At 52.0% G+C, this 17935-nt stretch overlaps 1 protein-coding gene across 2 annotated transcripts in view; it reads right to left on the bottom strand.

The window, feature by feature from the left end:
- Positions 1-17935, bottom strand: part of TRAPPC8 (trafficking protein particle complex subunit 8) — a 1257619-nt gene that overhangs the window by 340467 nt on the left and 899217 nt on the right. For both annotated transcript variants that reach the window (XM_085605699.1, XM_085605700.1), the window contains one exon: positions 17781-17928. In XM_085605699.1, the coding sequence (XP_085461825.1) occupies positions 17781-17928 (148 nt within the window). The remainder of the gene's footprint in view (positions 1-17780; positions 17929-17935) is intronic.

Here is a 17935-nt window from a genome sequence, read left to right as displayed (position 1 = left end):
CTTTAGCAAGAGGTCCTTCATATAATAGTCTCACCCAGCCCACAAATCCGGGTCCGAAGCCGAATTTCGCAAGCGCAGCCCACAGATATGCCCACTCTACCGTATCGAAAGCCATCGTTGCGTCGAGCGCTGCCACAATGAAACCAGATTGGTCAGGGTGGATCAGATCACCGATCACCCTGACCAGACGGTTAGCGAGGATTTTGGCGAGGATCTTCGGCTCGGCATTGAGGAGCGAGATCGGCCTATATGAGCTGCACCTGTTCCTGGGCTTGCCATCTTTATGAATGACCACGATTGTTGCCAGGCGCTGGTCGAGCGGGAGGCAGCCCGTCTCCCGCACCTCCACAAACATAGCTCGCAAATGCGGAGCGATCTTATCCGGCCGGAGTTTGTAGAACTCAATTGGCAGGCCATTCGGGCCCGAGGCCTTGCCCGGACGCAATGAACGGATAGCCCCCGCGATTTCGTCGACTGTGATATCGCCATCAAGATCGTCCCTGTCCATGTCGGAGAGGCAAGGCAAGGCAAGATCGCGCAGGAGTTCACACGAATCCCCCACTGGCCTGTCCGACACGGAGGTATAGACCGTGTGGAAGTAATCCGCAAAGCACTGGACTATGCCATCCGGCTCCGTGACCACGACGCCATCCTCCGTCACGAGGTCTGGCACAACACGATTGACCCGCTCCTTTTTATCCAGCCACGCGATTAATTTCCCGGCCTTGTCCCCGACATCGTACAGACGGCTCCGCTGTTCCCTACTCAAGGCTTTGGCCGCGTCCGTCACAAGGGCCTTGTACTCCGATTGCTTAAGGCTCAAATTGTGCAGCGCCGCCGCCGTGACCTCCCCCTCCAGCGCCAGCTCTAGATCCGCGATCTCCGCCTCAATCTGGGCGACCTCCGCGTCTCTCCGACGCTTGGCCGCTGCTATCAAGGAGAGGGCCTCACCCCTAAGCACTGTTTTGAACGCTTCCCACAAAGACACCGCCGACGTGACCGAGCCGAGATTTTCCTGGAAATAACGATCGACCGCCTTCAGCACCGCACTACGAGTCGTAGGGTCCCTGAAATACCACGGGTTAATTGGGGCCACCCTACCCCCCACTCCTCTGCCAACATCCATACAGATCCACACCGGCGAATGGTCAGAGATACCCCGTGCCATGTGCCTGGCCTCAGAGACAAAGGAGGCGTGTGCAGCTAGGGTAAGCACATAATCAATTCTGGAGAGACTGCCATGCGCCCTTGAATGGAAAGTGTATTGTGGCTGCGTGGGATGCAACAATCTCCAACAATCAACCAGACCAAGGGTATCTACAAAATCCGGAAGCCACTTCTGAGCCCCCCCCGAACTCCTTGGCGGATGTCTGTCAAGCAATCCGGAGCCAACCGCATTGAAGTCGCCACCCACCACCAACATTCCCTCTGGGAGATCCAACAATGTCCTCTCTAGGTCCGCAAGTGTAGAAGGCTGCAGTGCAGGAGGGACATAAACCGACACCAGGACCAGCGTCCTCCCCTCCCACCTCCCCACTACTGCCGCAAAGCGTCCCCTATCATCAACAGTAGTGGAGTCGACCTCGAATGGCAGAGAGGACCTGACAAGTATTCCCGCCCCTCTAGAACCCGAGGAAAACCCGGAGTGTGCGACAAATTTGTAGCCTTTCCTGTTGAGTGCATAGCACGTGTTACCAATCAAGTGCGTCTCTTGCAATAAGACAATATCAGGGGCACATCGCTTCAGAAATTGCAGGACAATCCCACGCTTAATACTATCCCCCAAGCCATTTACATTCCAACTGAGTATTTTTAGGCCCCTACCCCCCATCCCAACATGTAAGGAGACCACCACCCCCCGCGTGGAACCGCACTCGAGTCACAGAAGCTTGCATCTTTACGCCTTCCATAACCAAAAACAACAACCACCCCAACAACAACCCCAATCCACCCCCCACCCTGCACCCCTGCGTAAGCTCTAAAATGCCCCCCAACTTGCAGTGTGCCTGTCGCCCCATACAAAGACTAATCTACAAGAAGAACCCCAGAGGAGGAAAAAGCTCCCATACTGCCCTCGCTACCCCCCGGACTATCACCCTCCCGGGGGAACCGGAGATCTAGCACTCAAGTCCTGGCTCATTGTTCATCCCCACCACCGTCTGCTCCACCGGAGCGTTCCACGCCAGTCCGTCCTTGGGGCAACGTGTCCAGCCAATCTCCGACCATGTCTGGTGATTCAAAAAAGAAAGTCCGCTCTTCGAACACCACACGCAACCTGGCCGGGAAGAGCATGGCGTATTTCAGTCCCATCTCTCGTAGCCTTCTCTTGACCGCCAGGAAGCCTTGTCGTTGCTTCTGCACCGGATAGAAACTTACGGTAGTGTTCTGGAATGGCATCGGGCCGGACACCCGCGATGCTTGCAGAATGGCATCTCGGTCCCTGAAGTTAAAGATCCTGGCGACAATCGGCCTCGGAGGGGCCCCCACCTTGGGCCTCCCGCCAGGGACTCTGTGGGCCCGCTCGACAGTAAAGAACTTACTGAGGCCTTTGGGCGCCAGATGGTTCACCACCAGGTCCTCCACAAACAGGTCCACCGACTGCTCCTCCGAATTTTCCAGGACCCCAATAATGCGCACGTTATTGCGCCTTGCACGGCCTTCGAACTCTTCCAACCGTCGGGCAAAGTGATCATTTGCAGTCCGCAAGGTACGGACTTCCAGCTGAAGGCCGGAGACGTCGCCCAGGAGGCCGGCAGTCTTGAGGTCCAAGGACTGAACCCGCTCATTAGTTTTCCCCAGGTCTGCCCGAATCAGATTGACGTCGATCGATATGGCGTCCACTTTATGCGCCAGGGTCTCAAATTGTTGCCCGATAGAGGACTTCATCCCTTCGATGGCCCCCATGATATCTTGCAGGGTTGGCTCCGCGGAGGGGGGCGACACGTCCTTCAAGGCCTCCAGTGCCTGGCCCGATCCGCCCGGAGACCCCTTCTGGTGGGCATAGCGGTCCATGTTGTTAGTCTGGGTGTAGCCTCCCCGCCTGGTACTCTTGGGCTTCTGTTTTTCGGCGTCCGATTTGCTCGACATCGCAATCTGCCGCGGAGACAATCTCCTTGCCCATACAGAGTAGACAGCCGTGCGACCAGTGACTGGCACCACTCACGCCCAAGCCCGGGCGCGGTGGAGACAGGAAAGCGAAAGTGAAAGTGAAAGTTAAAACACCTTCCTTCCGACGACTCGCCCCTCGCACGGCCGCTGTTGTTCAATTAGTGCACGGGCACTGTGCCAACGCAAGTCCCGGGCACCTTTCGGGGAGTAGGCCACAAACTTCCAGGCAGTACAACTTCAGTCTCCGGTGGGCGATTTCGATCCGGACAGCGGCTCTCGCCTCAGCAACGGCTCCCCTCCAATATTCCGGGCGTCGAAAGCAGGATAGTAGACAGGATAGCTGCCGGAGGGAGCGAGGGTCTCGGGAGCTCTAGGCTCACGCGGCCATCTTGATCACGCGCTAAGCGCCTCCTGACTGAATTCCTTTTTATTGGCCTTAGGACTGTGCACTTGCTTGTGCTCTCTCACCTATACATGGTTTATTTGGCTTGTACCCAAAGGGCATATTTAATTTACTTTCAAGTCCCTCATAGAGGGGTATTTCATATAACCAGGGCCTGTAAATTAAATGCTACTAGTGGGCCTGCAGCACTTATTGGGCCACCCCTTAAGTAGGCCTGCTGTTGCAGCCTGAATGCAATGTTAAACTGCCATGTCGACATGGCAATTAAACCCCCATGCCAAGCCTTAAACTCCCCTTTTATTACATATAAGGCACCCCTAAAGTAGGCCATACGTAGCTCATAGGGCTGGGTGTTATGTAATTAGTAGGTTACATATGACCTTTTAAGTGTTATATGGACATAGGGACTGGTCTGTGGCCAGGCCCTGCAGCCAACCTCCCAAAGGTAGTCAACTAGGGAGGGGGGTACGCAGCCCACCTCCCTGCACCGATTTTGGCCCCGGGATCCCATCCCCCAGAGACTGGCACATTTTGTGGGGGAGGGGGGCACGTGTTTCCCTCCCCTGGCCGTTTCTGGCCCCGGGGACCCCATCCTCAGGGCCCGACACCTGTAATTATGGGGGAGGGGCCATGCATTCCCCCTCCCCGGGTCGATATAAGCCCCGGCGACACATTTCCCTGGGGCCTGGCCAATTAGTAAAAAGGGAGGGGGCCATGCAGCCTCCTATCCCGGGCCAATTTTCTGCCCCGGAGCCCGGCTAAAAAAGGGTGGGTGCCACGTTGCCCACAATCTCCTTGGTGGAGGCGCTGGGGGAGCCCCAAGGCCTCAGCTGGCTCCGCACATCCAGCGGGAATGGACATTGCTCCCGCCCACAGGGAACAGCTAAAAATACTGCTCCCTGCAGGCAGGAGCAATATTTTCATCTGTTTCCCATCCCCCGTCAGTGCAGGCAGGGTAACAGATAAAAATTCTGCTCCCAGTGGGCGAGATAATTTTTCATGCTCTTGCCCGGTGGGAGTGGATTTTAGTGTTTGATCTCGCTTGGCAGGAGCTTTGAGATTCCACCCCTCTACCAAATTCTATATTTAAAACCATCCCCGGGACCTGGCCCACTTGGGGGTGGGATGGTGTAGCACACAGAACACAAGCTTGGGAGCCTGCACTTTTTTTTTTTTTTAAAGGTTTAGCACATATTTGCGGATCCTACATGAATTTGCAAGAAAACAAAATTTTATAAAAAGTTTTGGACTATAGGTGGGTCCATGTGGGCCCCAACCACCAGTTGTAGGGGGTCAGGATATTCCTTGCTTCGCTTCTGGTTTTTTCTGCATTTTTGGGACTTAAGCTGCATCCAGAGTCCCAAGATGGCTGCCAACACTTCCTGGGTGAAGTGTTCTCAGCCCATCAGATATTACCATGAGGTCTGTCAGTTCTGCATGGACTCCGCGTCCCTAGATATACACAAATCTTTTTGTTGTCCTGACCCCACAGGACTTAAGGAGGGGGTCTTTGAGGGACCCCTCATGGGCACGAAACTGCAGAAAAACGTTTTTGGGTGCACCAGGATCCATGGATCGACAATGGCACTCAGTGCAGTCCCCGCCTGCCGTATGAGTCCACAACGGATCCGCGGATCCAGACCTCAAATGAAAAAAATACACTCACTCGCACACCCTCTCAACCCCACAAAACCACTCACAGACCCACAAAACCACTCACAGGCCCACACCACCACTCACAGGCCCACACCACCACTCACAGGCCCACACCACCACTCACAGGCCCACACCACCACTCACAGGCCCACACCACCACTCACAGGCCCACACCACCACTCACAGGCCCACACCACCACTCACAGGCCCACACCACCACTCACAGGCCCACACCACCACTCACAGGCCCACACCACCACTCACAGGCCCACACCACCACTCACAGACCAACACCACCACTCACAGACCAACACCACCACTCACAGACCAACACCACCACTCACAGACCAACACCACCACTCACAGACCCACACCACCACTCACAGACCCACACCACCACTCACAGACCCACACCACCACTCTCAGACCCACACCACCACTCTCAGACCCACACACCCACTAACAGACCCACAAAGCCACTCGCACACCCACCCACAAAACCACTTACACACCCAGTCACAGACCCAGGTTACAGTGACGTTATAATTATAGAATAGCGTTAAAAAAATACAGCCATTTACTGAAGAAACCAAAGGTTACAGGAACGTAGTAGTTCGGAAATGGAATAATAAATAACATTTATTGTTAGGTTCAGATCTTAGCAAACACACAGAGAAGATGAACGGAGTGCTGAAACTTTTCTAACACTCATTCCCAGTCACATATCTGGGTTGAATCCATCATCATTCTTTATTTCACTTTGCCACCCCAGTTCAGACACAGCTATATGCAAATCAGTCTTCGCCCCGTGCCTCATGGGAACAGTCCAGCCCGAACTGGACTGTTCCCATTAGGCACAGGGTCAAGACTGATTTGCATATGGCTGGGTCTAAACTGGGGTGGCATGGTGAGCAAAAAACGATGGATTTAACCCAGATCTCTTGACGGAGTGAATGTATGATTCATTCAGCATTCCGTCCATAATTTGTTTGCGTAGCACTTTTCGCCCTATGTGGGATGGGTATGCCCAGACGTGGGTCCCTTGCTCACTGTGCCACTGGATTCAAGCTAGCTTGGCTAAGGAAGGGTGACATACCCTGAAACCGGTCCCAGGATGCATGTTTCCAGTACAGGGAGTACCTGGCTTGGCAGTTCGGTCTGGATTGTTCCCATGAGGCACAGGGTCAAGACTGACTTGCATATGGCTGGGTCTAAACTGGGGTGGCATGGTGAGCCAAAAAAAACAATGGATTTAACCCAGATCTCTTGACTGGGGGTGAATGTATGATTCATTCAGCATTCCGTCCATCATTTGTTTGCGTAGCATAGGTTCAGATCTTACACACACAAAACCATAAAGATTCAGCAGCTATAGTCATCTAACGTTACAATAACTCGTGCCCTAAGCTGATACATTTACACCCTCGCCATACACTGCTAATTACCTCGTATATTACATTACTCATGACATCATTGATAATATCACTGCAACATTTGCAGAAAACTGTGGATGGAGGGGCCGCGAGTTATAGTTACCTTAGAGCAAGAGTTAGAGTTATGTGTGATAACTAGAACTGCTGAATCTCTATGATTTCTGTGTGTTTTAAAGCTGAACCTAACTATAACGTCCCCGTAACGCTTGGCTTTTTAGTGAATTTAAATATAGATTAACAAGTCACTTACCTTCGGTAAGGATATATCTGTAAGAAACATAGGTTAGTTATAGATTCCTTACCTTAGAATTACCCCCATGAGTCAGACTGTATCCGGAAAAATTTTCCTCAGCAGTACCCCGGAGCGTCGAAAGGTGGCGTTGGTTGGCTCCGCGTTAGTCGTTGGATTCGTAGTCGCTGGAATGACGTCGTGGTAGCTACTTAGACGCCGCCATCGCGCGCTAACATCAGTTCTGTACACTACTTTCCACGCCAGAAGCGCAGAGCCATGCAAGACACTGACCACTGGTGCACAAAACTAGGGCCCTGAAAGGAAACCCTTAACCCTAGAAATCAGTTAGCAGAACGGGGAGGATGGGTGGGGCGGTAAAGAATCTATAACTAACCTATATCTCTTACAGATATATAGTTACAGAAGGTAAGTAACTTGTTCATCTGAAAGTAGTTCTAGATTCCTTACCTTAGAATAGATACCCCAGCAATACCAATCCCGGAGGTGGGTCTGCGAACCAAGTTCACACCAGAAAGTCCTGGAGAACAGAACGGCCAAGGAAGCAGTCTCTCCGAATGTTGCTTTCCAGGCAGTAGTGTCTTGTGAACGTGTGCAGCGATGCCCACGTAGCTGCCTGACAGATGTCATTAAGGGGGACTCCACGTCCCAAAGCAGTGGTAGCTGCCTTCTCCCTGGTGGAATGGGCGCGTAACCCCACTTGCGGCTCCTTCTTTGCAAAGGAACAACAAGCTTTGATGCACAAAACGACCCATCTAGAAATGGTCCGTTTGTGCACGACCTGACCTTTTTTGGCGCCCACGTAGCCAACAAAGAGAAGGTCATCCAACCGGATTTGTTTTGTGCGATCCAAGTAAAAGGAAAGCACATGCTTTGGATCCAGACGGTGGAGCCTCTCTTCTTCTTTGGAACATGCGGAGGCAGAAAGAAGGAGGTGCAAAATGATGGTCTGTCCAATGTGGAATAGAGTAATCACTTTGGGAAGGAATGAAGGATGAGTTCCAAGGAAAGCCTTGTCCGGATGAACAGTCAGAAAAGGAGGTTTAGAAGAAATAGCATGGAGCTCACTCACCCTGCGCCCAGAGGTGATGGCCACCATAAAGGCAGTTCCCAAAGTCAGAAGCCTGAGGGGACAGTTATGTAGCGGCTCAAAGGGAGCACATATAAGATATGTATGAATTAAATTCAAGTCCTACTGAGGCATTATGAAGGGAACAGGAAGAAAAAGATGAGTAAAGCCCTTAAGGAAACGATTTACAACAGGGGACTTGAAGAACAAGTTACTTCGGTAAGAAACATTAGTTAGTTAGATTCCTCACCTTAGAATATCCCCAGGCGTCAGGCTGGATCAGGAAAGACTTTATCAGCAATACCCCTTGCGCGTCGCTAGGCGTCGTCTGCGGCTCTGTGTCCGTCGTCGGCGTCGTGCGCCGGAATGACGTCTGAGTACTTAGACGCCGCCCTCGCGCGCTGACGTCAGTTCTTGTACACAGCTTTCCGTGAAAGGAACGCAGAGCCATGCAAGAGATCGACACTGGTGCCAAAAAGTCTAGGGCCCTGAAAAGGATAACCTTAACCCTAGATGTTGGTTCGCAGAACGGGGAGGATGGGTGGGTCGGTGAGGAATCTAACTAACTAATGTTTCTTACAGTTACCGAAGGTAAGTAACTTGTTCATCTGAAAGAAACACGTTAGTTAGATTCCTCACCTTAGAATAGATACCCCAGCAGTGCCAACCCCGGTGGTGGGTCTGCGAACCAAGATCACGCCAGAAAGTACTGGAGAACAGAACGGCCAAAGAAGCCGTCTCTCCGGACTTGGCTGTCCAGGCAATAATGCTTGGCAAACGTGTTCAGCGAGGCCCACGTTGCTGCCTGACAAATGTCCTGCAAGGGAACTCCCCGGCCGAGGGCAGTGGTCGCCGCTGTGGCCCGGGTGGAATGGGCCCGCAGCCCTACAGGAGGATCCTTTTTAGCTAAGGAATAACAAGCTTTTATACACAATACGACCCACCGCGAGATGGTTCGCTTGTGTACCGCCCGCCCCTTCTTAGCACCCACGTAGCCAACAAAGAGTTGGTCGTCCACCCGGAACTGCTTGGTGGGTCCAAATAAAAGGACAGCGCCCGTTTTGGGTCCAGACGGTGGAACCTCTCTTCCTCCTTCAAAGGATGCGGAGGCGGAAAGAAGGTGGGCAACGTGACTGACTGCCCGATGTGAAAGGCAGTCACCACTTTCGGAAGAAAGGAAGGACGAGTCCGGAGGACAACCTTGTCCGGATGGACAGAAAGAAAAGGAGGCTTAGAAGATAGAGCCTGGAGCTCACTCACCAGTCTAGCCGAGGTGATGGCTACCAGGAAAGCAGTCTTAAGAGTCAGAAGACGAAGGGGACAATTATGAAGAGGCTCAAAGGGAGCGCACATCAGATATGTCAAGATCAGGTTCAAATCCCACTGAGGCATTACGAAAGGGACAGGAGGAAACATGTGAGTAATGCTTTTGAAGAAGCGAGAAACAGGGGATTTGAAAAGAGAAGGCTGATCAGGAAGCCGTAAGAAAGCAGAAATAGCTGAAAGATAACCTTTAAGAGTGCCCAGAGCAGAGCCCTGCTGGGCCATGGAAAGAATAAAGAGGAGAACCTCAGAAAGAGGGGTGGAAAGGGGATCCACAGCCTATGCTGTGCACCATGCAACAAATTTGTTCCACCTGCAGGCGTATACCGATTTTGTGGCGGGACGCCTCGCTGCCAGAATCACATCGCAGACTTCAGGAGGCAAGTCAAATGGCATCAACTGTCGCCGCTCAATCTCCACGCATGGAGGTGGAGACTGGACAGGTTCGGGTGGAGGATGGTCCCCTGCTGCTGCGACAGAAGGTCCTCCTGAAGAGGCAGTCGTATCGGGGGATCGATTGACAGACTGAGTAGCTCGGGATACCAGTACCTTTGTGCCAAATCCGGAGCCACCAATATGACTTGGGCCCGGTTGCACCTGATCTTCTTCAGCACTCTGGGCAGAAGTGGTATAGGCGGAAAGGCGTGCAACAGACCGCAACTCCACTCGCGACGAAAGGCGTCACCGAGCGAGTGCCGCCTTGGAAACTCCAAAGCGCAGAACTGCTGCCATTGTGCGTTCTCTTCAGTGGCGAATAGATCTAACCAAGGCTCTCCCCACTACCGAAAGAGGCCTTGGCGCCACGTCCGAGTTTAGACGCCATTCGTGATCCATCATGCAACGGCGGCTGAGTTTGTCTGCTCTGGCGTTCAGAGAGCCCGCCAGATGTTGAACCACCAGGGTGACGCCCTGATGTTCCAGCCATGTCCAGAGGCGCAGAGCCTCCTGACAAAGGGTCCACGACCCCACCCCCGCCCTGTTTGTTGCAATACCACATGGCAGTGGTGTCGTCCGTGAACACCTGCACCACACTTCCCCGGACAACGGGAAGGAATGCCTTCGGCACATTGATGGAGAACCCCAGCAAATGCAGGAGGTCGGCCGTAGTCTGGAGGTGGGAGACTAATTGCTGGGGGCGAGTCCGCCTTCAACAGCCAGTCGTCGAGAAAGGGGAAGACTGGAACCACTGATCTGCGCAGATGAGCTGCGACCACCGCCATAACTTTCGTGAACACCCGAGGGGCACTGGTGAGGCCGAAGGGAAGCACAGTAAACTGAAAATGCTCTTGACCCACAGTGAACCGCAGGTAATGCCGGTGGCCCGGCAGGACGGGGATGTGAAAATAAGCGTCCTGCAAGTCCAACGCTACTATCCAGTCAAGCTTGGGATACCAGACTCTTTGTGCCCAATCCGGGGCCAAAAGAATGACTTGGGCCCGGTTGTTCCTGATCTTCTTCAGCACTCTGGGCAGAAGTGGTATAGGTGGAAAGGCGTATGGAAGAAAGTAACTCCACTCACAACGAAAAGCATCGTCTAGCGAATGCCGGATTGGAAATTCCAACGCACTGAATTGCTGGCATTGCGCATTCTCTTCGGTGGCAAATAGATCTAACCAAGGCTCTCCCCACTGTTGAAAGAGTCCTCGCACCACCTCAGAGTGAAGACGCCAATCGTGATCCATCATGCACCTGCGGCTGAGTTTGTCTGCCCTGGCGTTCATGGAACCTGCCCGGAGTTGAACCACCTAGGATATGCCCTGATGTTCCAACCATGTTAGAGGTGGAGGGCCTCTTGACATAGGGTCCACGACCCCACCCGGCCCAGTTAGCTGCAGTACCACATGGTGGTGGTGTTATCCATGAACACCTGCACTACTCTTCCCCGGACAGAGGGAAGGAATGCTTTGAGTGCAAGGCGAATCGCCCAAAGCTCCAGAAGGTTAATGTGGAGCCTGGACTCCGCCGGAGACCTCTGATCTCCGCCTCCCCCATGAGGCTGCCCCATCCCAGAAGTGATGCATTGGTCACCACTTTGAACTCTGGTTGGGGCAGGGAGAGGGATCTGCCGTCGACCCAATCCTTGTTCGTTAGCCACCACTGCAATTGGTGTGCAGTGCCCTCCGAGCTCTGGACACAATCGGACAGGTTCCCCTGAAGTTGTGCCCACTGGAACTTAAGGTCCCACTGCAAAGCCTGCATATGCCATCTGGCATTTTCCCAAAAAACAGAAAGGGAGTGAAGAGGTACTATAAGTCGTGGACTCAGCCTCCCCCGTAAGTTATGAAAAAAACGCGAGAGTCCACTCTCAAATCCCCAAAAATTGTGCTATCCTTACAAAAAGTTACTAAACCCAGGAGAAATACTGTGTTTCTTGCATGGGAGAAACAACATGTGTTCTAAATTAACCTTCACCCACCAAAAGGTCCCTTGGTGGCATGCTTCAACATTGGGTACTTCCCGCCCGCTGCGGGACGGGGCGTGCCACGACCTACGGAGAAGCGGGAGCACTTATAAGTGAAGTGAAATTGTGTTTGATGTAAGAGTGGAAGGGTCAAGAGATAAGCGAGTTAAAAAATGCCTGGCTGCGTGGAAAACTAAACTTTAATACTCCCTATAGCTGGTATTAATAAAAGTGGGGAAACCGAGGAAAAAGTGCTGTAATGGGCAGTTTCCTCGCGGGTCGACATGTTTCGAAGCTTACCCCTAAGCTTCTCTTTCGGACTAAGGATATTGATCCCTTGTGCCACTCCAACTATTCCCTAGTGTGGTAAGCCTGATCAATCTCAAAGGCTAATACATATCTAGGTCAACATATCAAAATACCTACTTGGTATTCCCCTTAAAAACTATACTTAGGTCGCCTAATTAGGGGCCCATGAGCTTCAACACAGGAGGGGAGGAGCGCTTGTAGTCAAACATTCACCAAAGCTGCTCTGTCATCCAAAATACAGCCTGCCCGGGAGAACACCAAGTAGGTATTTTGGGTTCTTCCCGCCCCGCCCCAGCGTAGCGGGAAGAACCCAGTGATGAAGCATGCCACCAAGTTACCTTTTGGTGGGCGAGGGTTATTTTAGAACACATGTTGTTTCTCCCATGCAAGAAACGAAGTATTTCTCCTGGGTTTAGTCACTTTTTGTAAGGATAGCATTTTTTGGGGGTATTGAGAGTAGACTCTCAATGTTTTTTCATATTTGGCAGGGTCCACCAGCAGGATGCAGAAGGTGATCAGGCCCCGTAGCCGGAGGGTCATCCTGACGAAACCCAGGATAGAGGCTGTATGATAGGAATCATAGCCCGAATATCCCGGACTCGCTGTTCGGGAGGATAGACCCGAAACTGCGTCGTGTCCAGAACTGCTCAGAAGAGGAGCTTCTGAGAGGGAGTCAGGTGCGACTTTGGCACGTTTATGGAGAACCCCAGCGAATGCAGGAGGTCGGCCGTAGTCTGGAGGTGGGAGACGAGAGCCTGGGGTGAGCCCTCCTTCAACAGCCAGTCGTCGAGAAAGGGGAAGACTGGAACCCCTGATCTGCGCAGATGAGCTGCGACCACTGCTATCACTTTCGTGAACACCCGAGGGGCGCTGGTAAGGCCAAAGGGGAGCACGGTAAACTGAAAGTGCTTGTGGCCTAACGTGAACCGTAGGTAACGCCGGTGGGCCGGCAGGACGGGAATATGGAAATCTGCATCCTGCAGATCCAATGCTACCATCCAGTCTCCAGGATCGAGAGTAGACAAGACCTGAGCTAGCGTCAACATTTTGAACTTCTCCTTCCGGAGGAAGCGGTTGACGTTCCTGAGATCAAAGATAGGGCGCAGGCCTTTGTCCTTCTTGGGCACCAGAAAGTAGTGGGAATAGCAAGCACGACCTACGTCTGGGGCAGAAACTTGCTCGCCGGCTCCCTTGGTCATGAGTGCCAAAACCTCCTGTTAGAGAAGGGCCAAATGATCCTCCAACATGCGATGGTAATGAGGTGGCATAGATGGAGTGGGTAGTCTCGAAGAGGAGGAAGTTGTCCCTTAGGACGATTTGCAAAACCCACTTGTCAGACGTGATGGTGCACCAGTGAGGGAGGTGATGGCGAAGCGTAACGCCCACTGGCGATTGGTGGCCTTGAAAGGTCGGACTAGGAGGGTTTGGAGGTTGTGGGAGAGGGGGCTGTGGTGGACTGGCCCACCCGCTGGCACCCAGAACCACGGTGGTGGTTGCCATGTCCCCGGCAGTGCAGGGGCTGAACAGCTTGCGCTGGGCCTGTGGCTCTGGGCAGGAAGTGGAGGGGCACCCCTTCCATAGCCACAAAAGGGGCAAAAAGCAGACTGTGCAGAAAGGTGATGGAGAGAGCCAGAGAGTCTTTAAAGCGCTCCAGTGCCTTGTTGCCGAATAGGTGATGTCCATCAAAGGGCATGTCCATAAGAGTGGATTGGACATCCCCTGAAAACCCAAATTGACCTCAACCAGGCGTAGCGTTGAAGGGCTACCGAGTTGGAAATCGTCCTGCCTAGTGAGTCGGCGGTATCCAGCCCACACCGGATGGTAAACTTCGTTGCGTCTCTCCCTTTGGCAACTGCACGGGAGAGTGCGACCCAGGCCTCCTCCGGGCACGGAGGCAGCACTTACACCCACTCCATGTGGAATACGGTGGCGCAACAGCCCAACAGACATGCAGTGTTTACCGACCGCAGTCCTAAGCTGGAGGAAGAAAACATCTTCTTCCCAAGATGGTCCAGCTCTTTGGATTCCCGATCAGGTGGTGCGTTCGGGAATGCACCTTTGGAGTTGGAGGCTTGGGCCACTAAGCTCTCAGGAGCGGGTGTTGGGAGAGGAAAGATGGGTCGCCCAGGGCCGGGCGGTGGCGTAGGGCAATCATCCTATCCACAGGAGCCCCTGTGTTGGGCCTGGACCAGATGCCCAAAAGAATGTCCATGAGGGCTTCATTAAACGGTAGCAGGGGCTCCGAAGAGCTCGCTGTTGGTTGAAGCACCTCTGTCAGGAGGTTAGTCCTGACTGCCACAGTAGGTAGCTCGAGGTGGAGAGCCTCGGCCGCCCTAAGCAACACCACTCTGTAAGACGCTCCCTCCTCCATAGCCACGGTAGGAGGAGACAACATGACATGGCTTCCCCCAGTTCCTCTCTCCAATCTGGTTCGTAGCCCAACTGGTCAGTCAAAGGGTCTCCAGACCCCTCCCAGTCCTCCTCACCTTCTTCTGGCTGCCAATCTGGTCTAAAAGAGCCAGGGTAGAACAAGGGCACAAAAGTACCTGCCGGATCCAGTGTCAATCGGCGCAGGTCTGGCTCTGTGTCTACTTAGAGGTGGAGGCTGGGGTCGACATCGGCTGTAGACATAGCCAACCCAATTGCAGACGTGGTGCCTGTGGAATCAGCACCGGGGGAGGTGTAACGAGATCGACCGGAGACCCTGCGGCGCCGGGGCTGAAACCGCCGGCATCAAAGGCCCAGGGCCCCCAGCCGAGTCCGTGGGGCCCGAAGGCGCGCAGGCAGAGTCTGGCTGGCCAAAGATGGTATGCATCGCTTCGTAGAATTGGCGAAGCTGGCCTGGGGTCGCTCCAGGTCCCGGGAAGGGAGGTAAGCTTGGAGTCGACCCTTCAGGCTCCGCACGCAGAGCCACGGGAGGGGCACCACCTGCATCCCTCGACGTCAGCCGACAGACGGGGAGAAGTCAAAGAGCGATTATGCTTCTTCGACTTCTTCTTGTGCTTCGACTTACCATACCCCAAGTGCGAAGACTGGGAAGAAGAGTGATGATGAAGAGTGATGATGATGACTGCGACTGTTCCCTCGAGCTCCCATGCAACCGGGGCCTCAAACGGTGCAGAGCCGACTGCCGGGCCTTAAGAAGCTTTCGGGACCACTCCCACCAAGACTTCGGATTCCGGTAGTCGAAGCACGACTTGGGTTCATGGTCGCGCTCGAAGCATAACATGCGGATCAGTCACCAACATCAGTCGGATACAGGAACAGCAAGCCTTAAAGCCGGGCATCCCTGGCGTACACCAGAAGTCGAAGACTCGAAAACGGTGTCGTCAAAAGTCAGTCAAAAAGTGACTGGAGGTACCGCCCTCTCCGGATCTGTGCTCGCTGGTGCGGATAAAGAAAGAACAGATGTCAGCGAGCGAGGGCGGCGTCTAAGTAGCTACTGCGACATCATCCTGGCGACCACGTCGCCAACGACGAACGCGAAGCCGACCGACGCCACTGTTTGACGCGCAGGGGTACTGCTGACAAACTTTCCGGATCCAGTCGGACGCCTGGGGGTAATTCTAAGGGAAGGAATCTATAACTAACTGTTTCTTTCAGATATTCGCAGTTCACATGTTCGCAGAATGCACATTGCACTATGGGATTTGCAGTTTTTCAAACTCAGTCACGTGATTAAAATCTTTTAAACAACTTCTGAGCTTACGCCTGCGTCTTCTTCCACCTGTGAGCAAGGCTATCTAAGCCGAAACGTTAGGAAATGGAAGCTGGCGCTGCTCGACCGAGCAAGGTATTTTAACTGCAGTATTGGGCTTCAATAATTGTTCCTGCACAGTGAGTGTAATTGATGGGCTGCTCCGTGCCCATTCCTTTGAAGCCGCCCTGTGGGGTCCGGGGCTCCAGAACGAGAGACTTTGTTGTGGATGTTAATGGAGGAGCCTGACCCACTCGCGCACCAACCTACAAAAGGATATGCTAATCAGCGAAAAAGTGATGCGTGAGGAAGGGATTTGTTACAGGCTGATGTCCTGTTACAATCGTGCTGCAGTCTGAGATTCCTTTTGGCCGTATGCAGTAATAAGAACAAATTATGGCATTCCATCTACTCACCTGACTGTCATCATACGATATTCCATGTCTAACATCAGTGCATGTGCCAAAAATAATTTTCCAAATGGTGCTTAAAGCGAGGACTTCCAGTTCACATGTTCGCAGAATGCACATTGCACTATGGGATTTGCAGTTTTTCAAACTCAGTCACGTGATTAAAACCTTTTAAACAACTTCTGAGCTTACGCCTGCGTCTTCTTCCACCTGTGAGCAAGGCTATCTAAGCCGAAACGTTAGGAAATGGAAGCTGGAGCTGCTCGACCGAGCAAGGTATTTTAACTGCAGTATTGGGCTTCAATAATTGTTCCTGCACAGTGAGTGTAATTGATGGGCTGCTCCGTGCCCATTCCTTTGAAGCCGCCCTGTGGGGTCCGGGGCTCCAGAACGAGAGACTTTGTTGTGGATGTTAATGGAGGAGCCTGACCCACTCGCGCACCAACCTACAAAAGGATATGCTAATCAGCGAAAAAGTGATGCGTGAGGAAGGGATTTGTTACAGGCTGATGTCCTGTTACAATCGTGCTGCAGTCTGAGATTCCTTTTGGCCGTATGCAGTAATAAGAACAAATTATGGCATTCCATCTACTCACCTGACTGTCATCATACGAAATTCCATGTCTAACATCAGTGCATGTGCCAAAAATAATTTTCCAAATGGTGCTTAAAGCGAGGACTTCCAGTTCACATGTTCGCAGAATGCACATTGCACTATGGGATTTGCAGTTTTTCAAACTCAGTCACGTGATTAAAACCTTTTAAACAACTTCTGAGCTTACGCCTGCGTCTTCTTCCACCTGTGAGCAAGGCTATCTAAGCCGAAACGTTAGGAAATGGAAGCTGGCGCTGCTCGACCGAGCAAGGTATTTTAACTGCAGTATTGGGCTTCAATAATTGTTCCTGCACAGTGAGTGTAATTGATGGGCTGCTCCGTGCCCATTCCTTTGAAGCCGCCCTGTGGGGTCCGGGGCTCCAGAACGAGAGACTTTGTTGTGGATATATATATATATATACACATACATACATATATGTATATATAAATATATTTGCATTTTAAAAATAGTGAACGTTCTTTAAAGTATATAGAATATAGCCTGCTACAGGCTGTTCCAAAACATATTTTACATAAAAATTAGCTTTGTCCAAAAACGAAAACGTATTTTATTATTTAATATCTACTTCATAAAAAAGTGCTCTAGAATCCCACGCATGGGAGGGACAATTTAGTGCTTACGATTTATAACAAAGATACTCTAGAGGACAAACAGTTCACAGGTTGATTACAGGGTAAAGGACCTTGGTCAACTCTTCCTCGATGGTCTCATAATCCATGCTTAAAAAAAGTAACAGCAAAGTTGCAGTGAAAGTCCAAACAGGATACCCAATGGTGATGAGGGTCTGGCACTGACATTTCACTTGCACAGTTATTACAAGATTCAAAGGCTTTCTAAGCCATTACAAATCAAGTACCAAAAATACATAGCATTACTGGCACTGCTTAAGATCAGTTACTTGCGGTATGTGCAAGGAAAAGAGGGACTGACTTCACGGGTTTTCACTTTTGTAGAGGCAGAGCACCTCTTCTAACTACAGGGAACATGTCTGTAGATAAGAAACCTTTGGGAATTATTATCTATGACAAGACAAAAATATACAATATTAGTGAAATACACAGGCATAAACTGACTTTAACCCATAATCTGTCAATCATAACTTACAGTGTTTACATTTTCAACATCCACAAACACCAGCATGCTGCCACCTTTGCTTTCTTGATATTCAAGGGCATTACTTCTGCTGGAAGTGGCTTGTATATTCAGCGAACGGCTGGTACACACAACAGCAGTATGTCTTAAAACCCTATGACTTAAAA

Source organism: Triturus cristatus, chromosome 5_1 (genome assembly GCF_964204655.1).
Source record: "Triturus cristatus chromosome 5_1, aTriCri1.1, whole genome shotgun sequence".
Lineage (NCBI taxonomy): Eukaryota > Metazoa > Chordata > Amphibia > Caudata > Salamandridae > Triturus > Triturus cristatus.
This window is presented reverse-complemented; position numbering and strand designations above follow the sequence as displayed.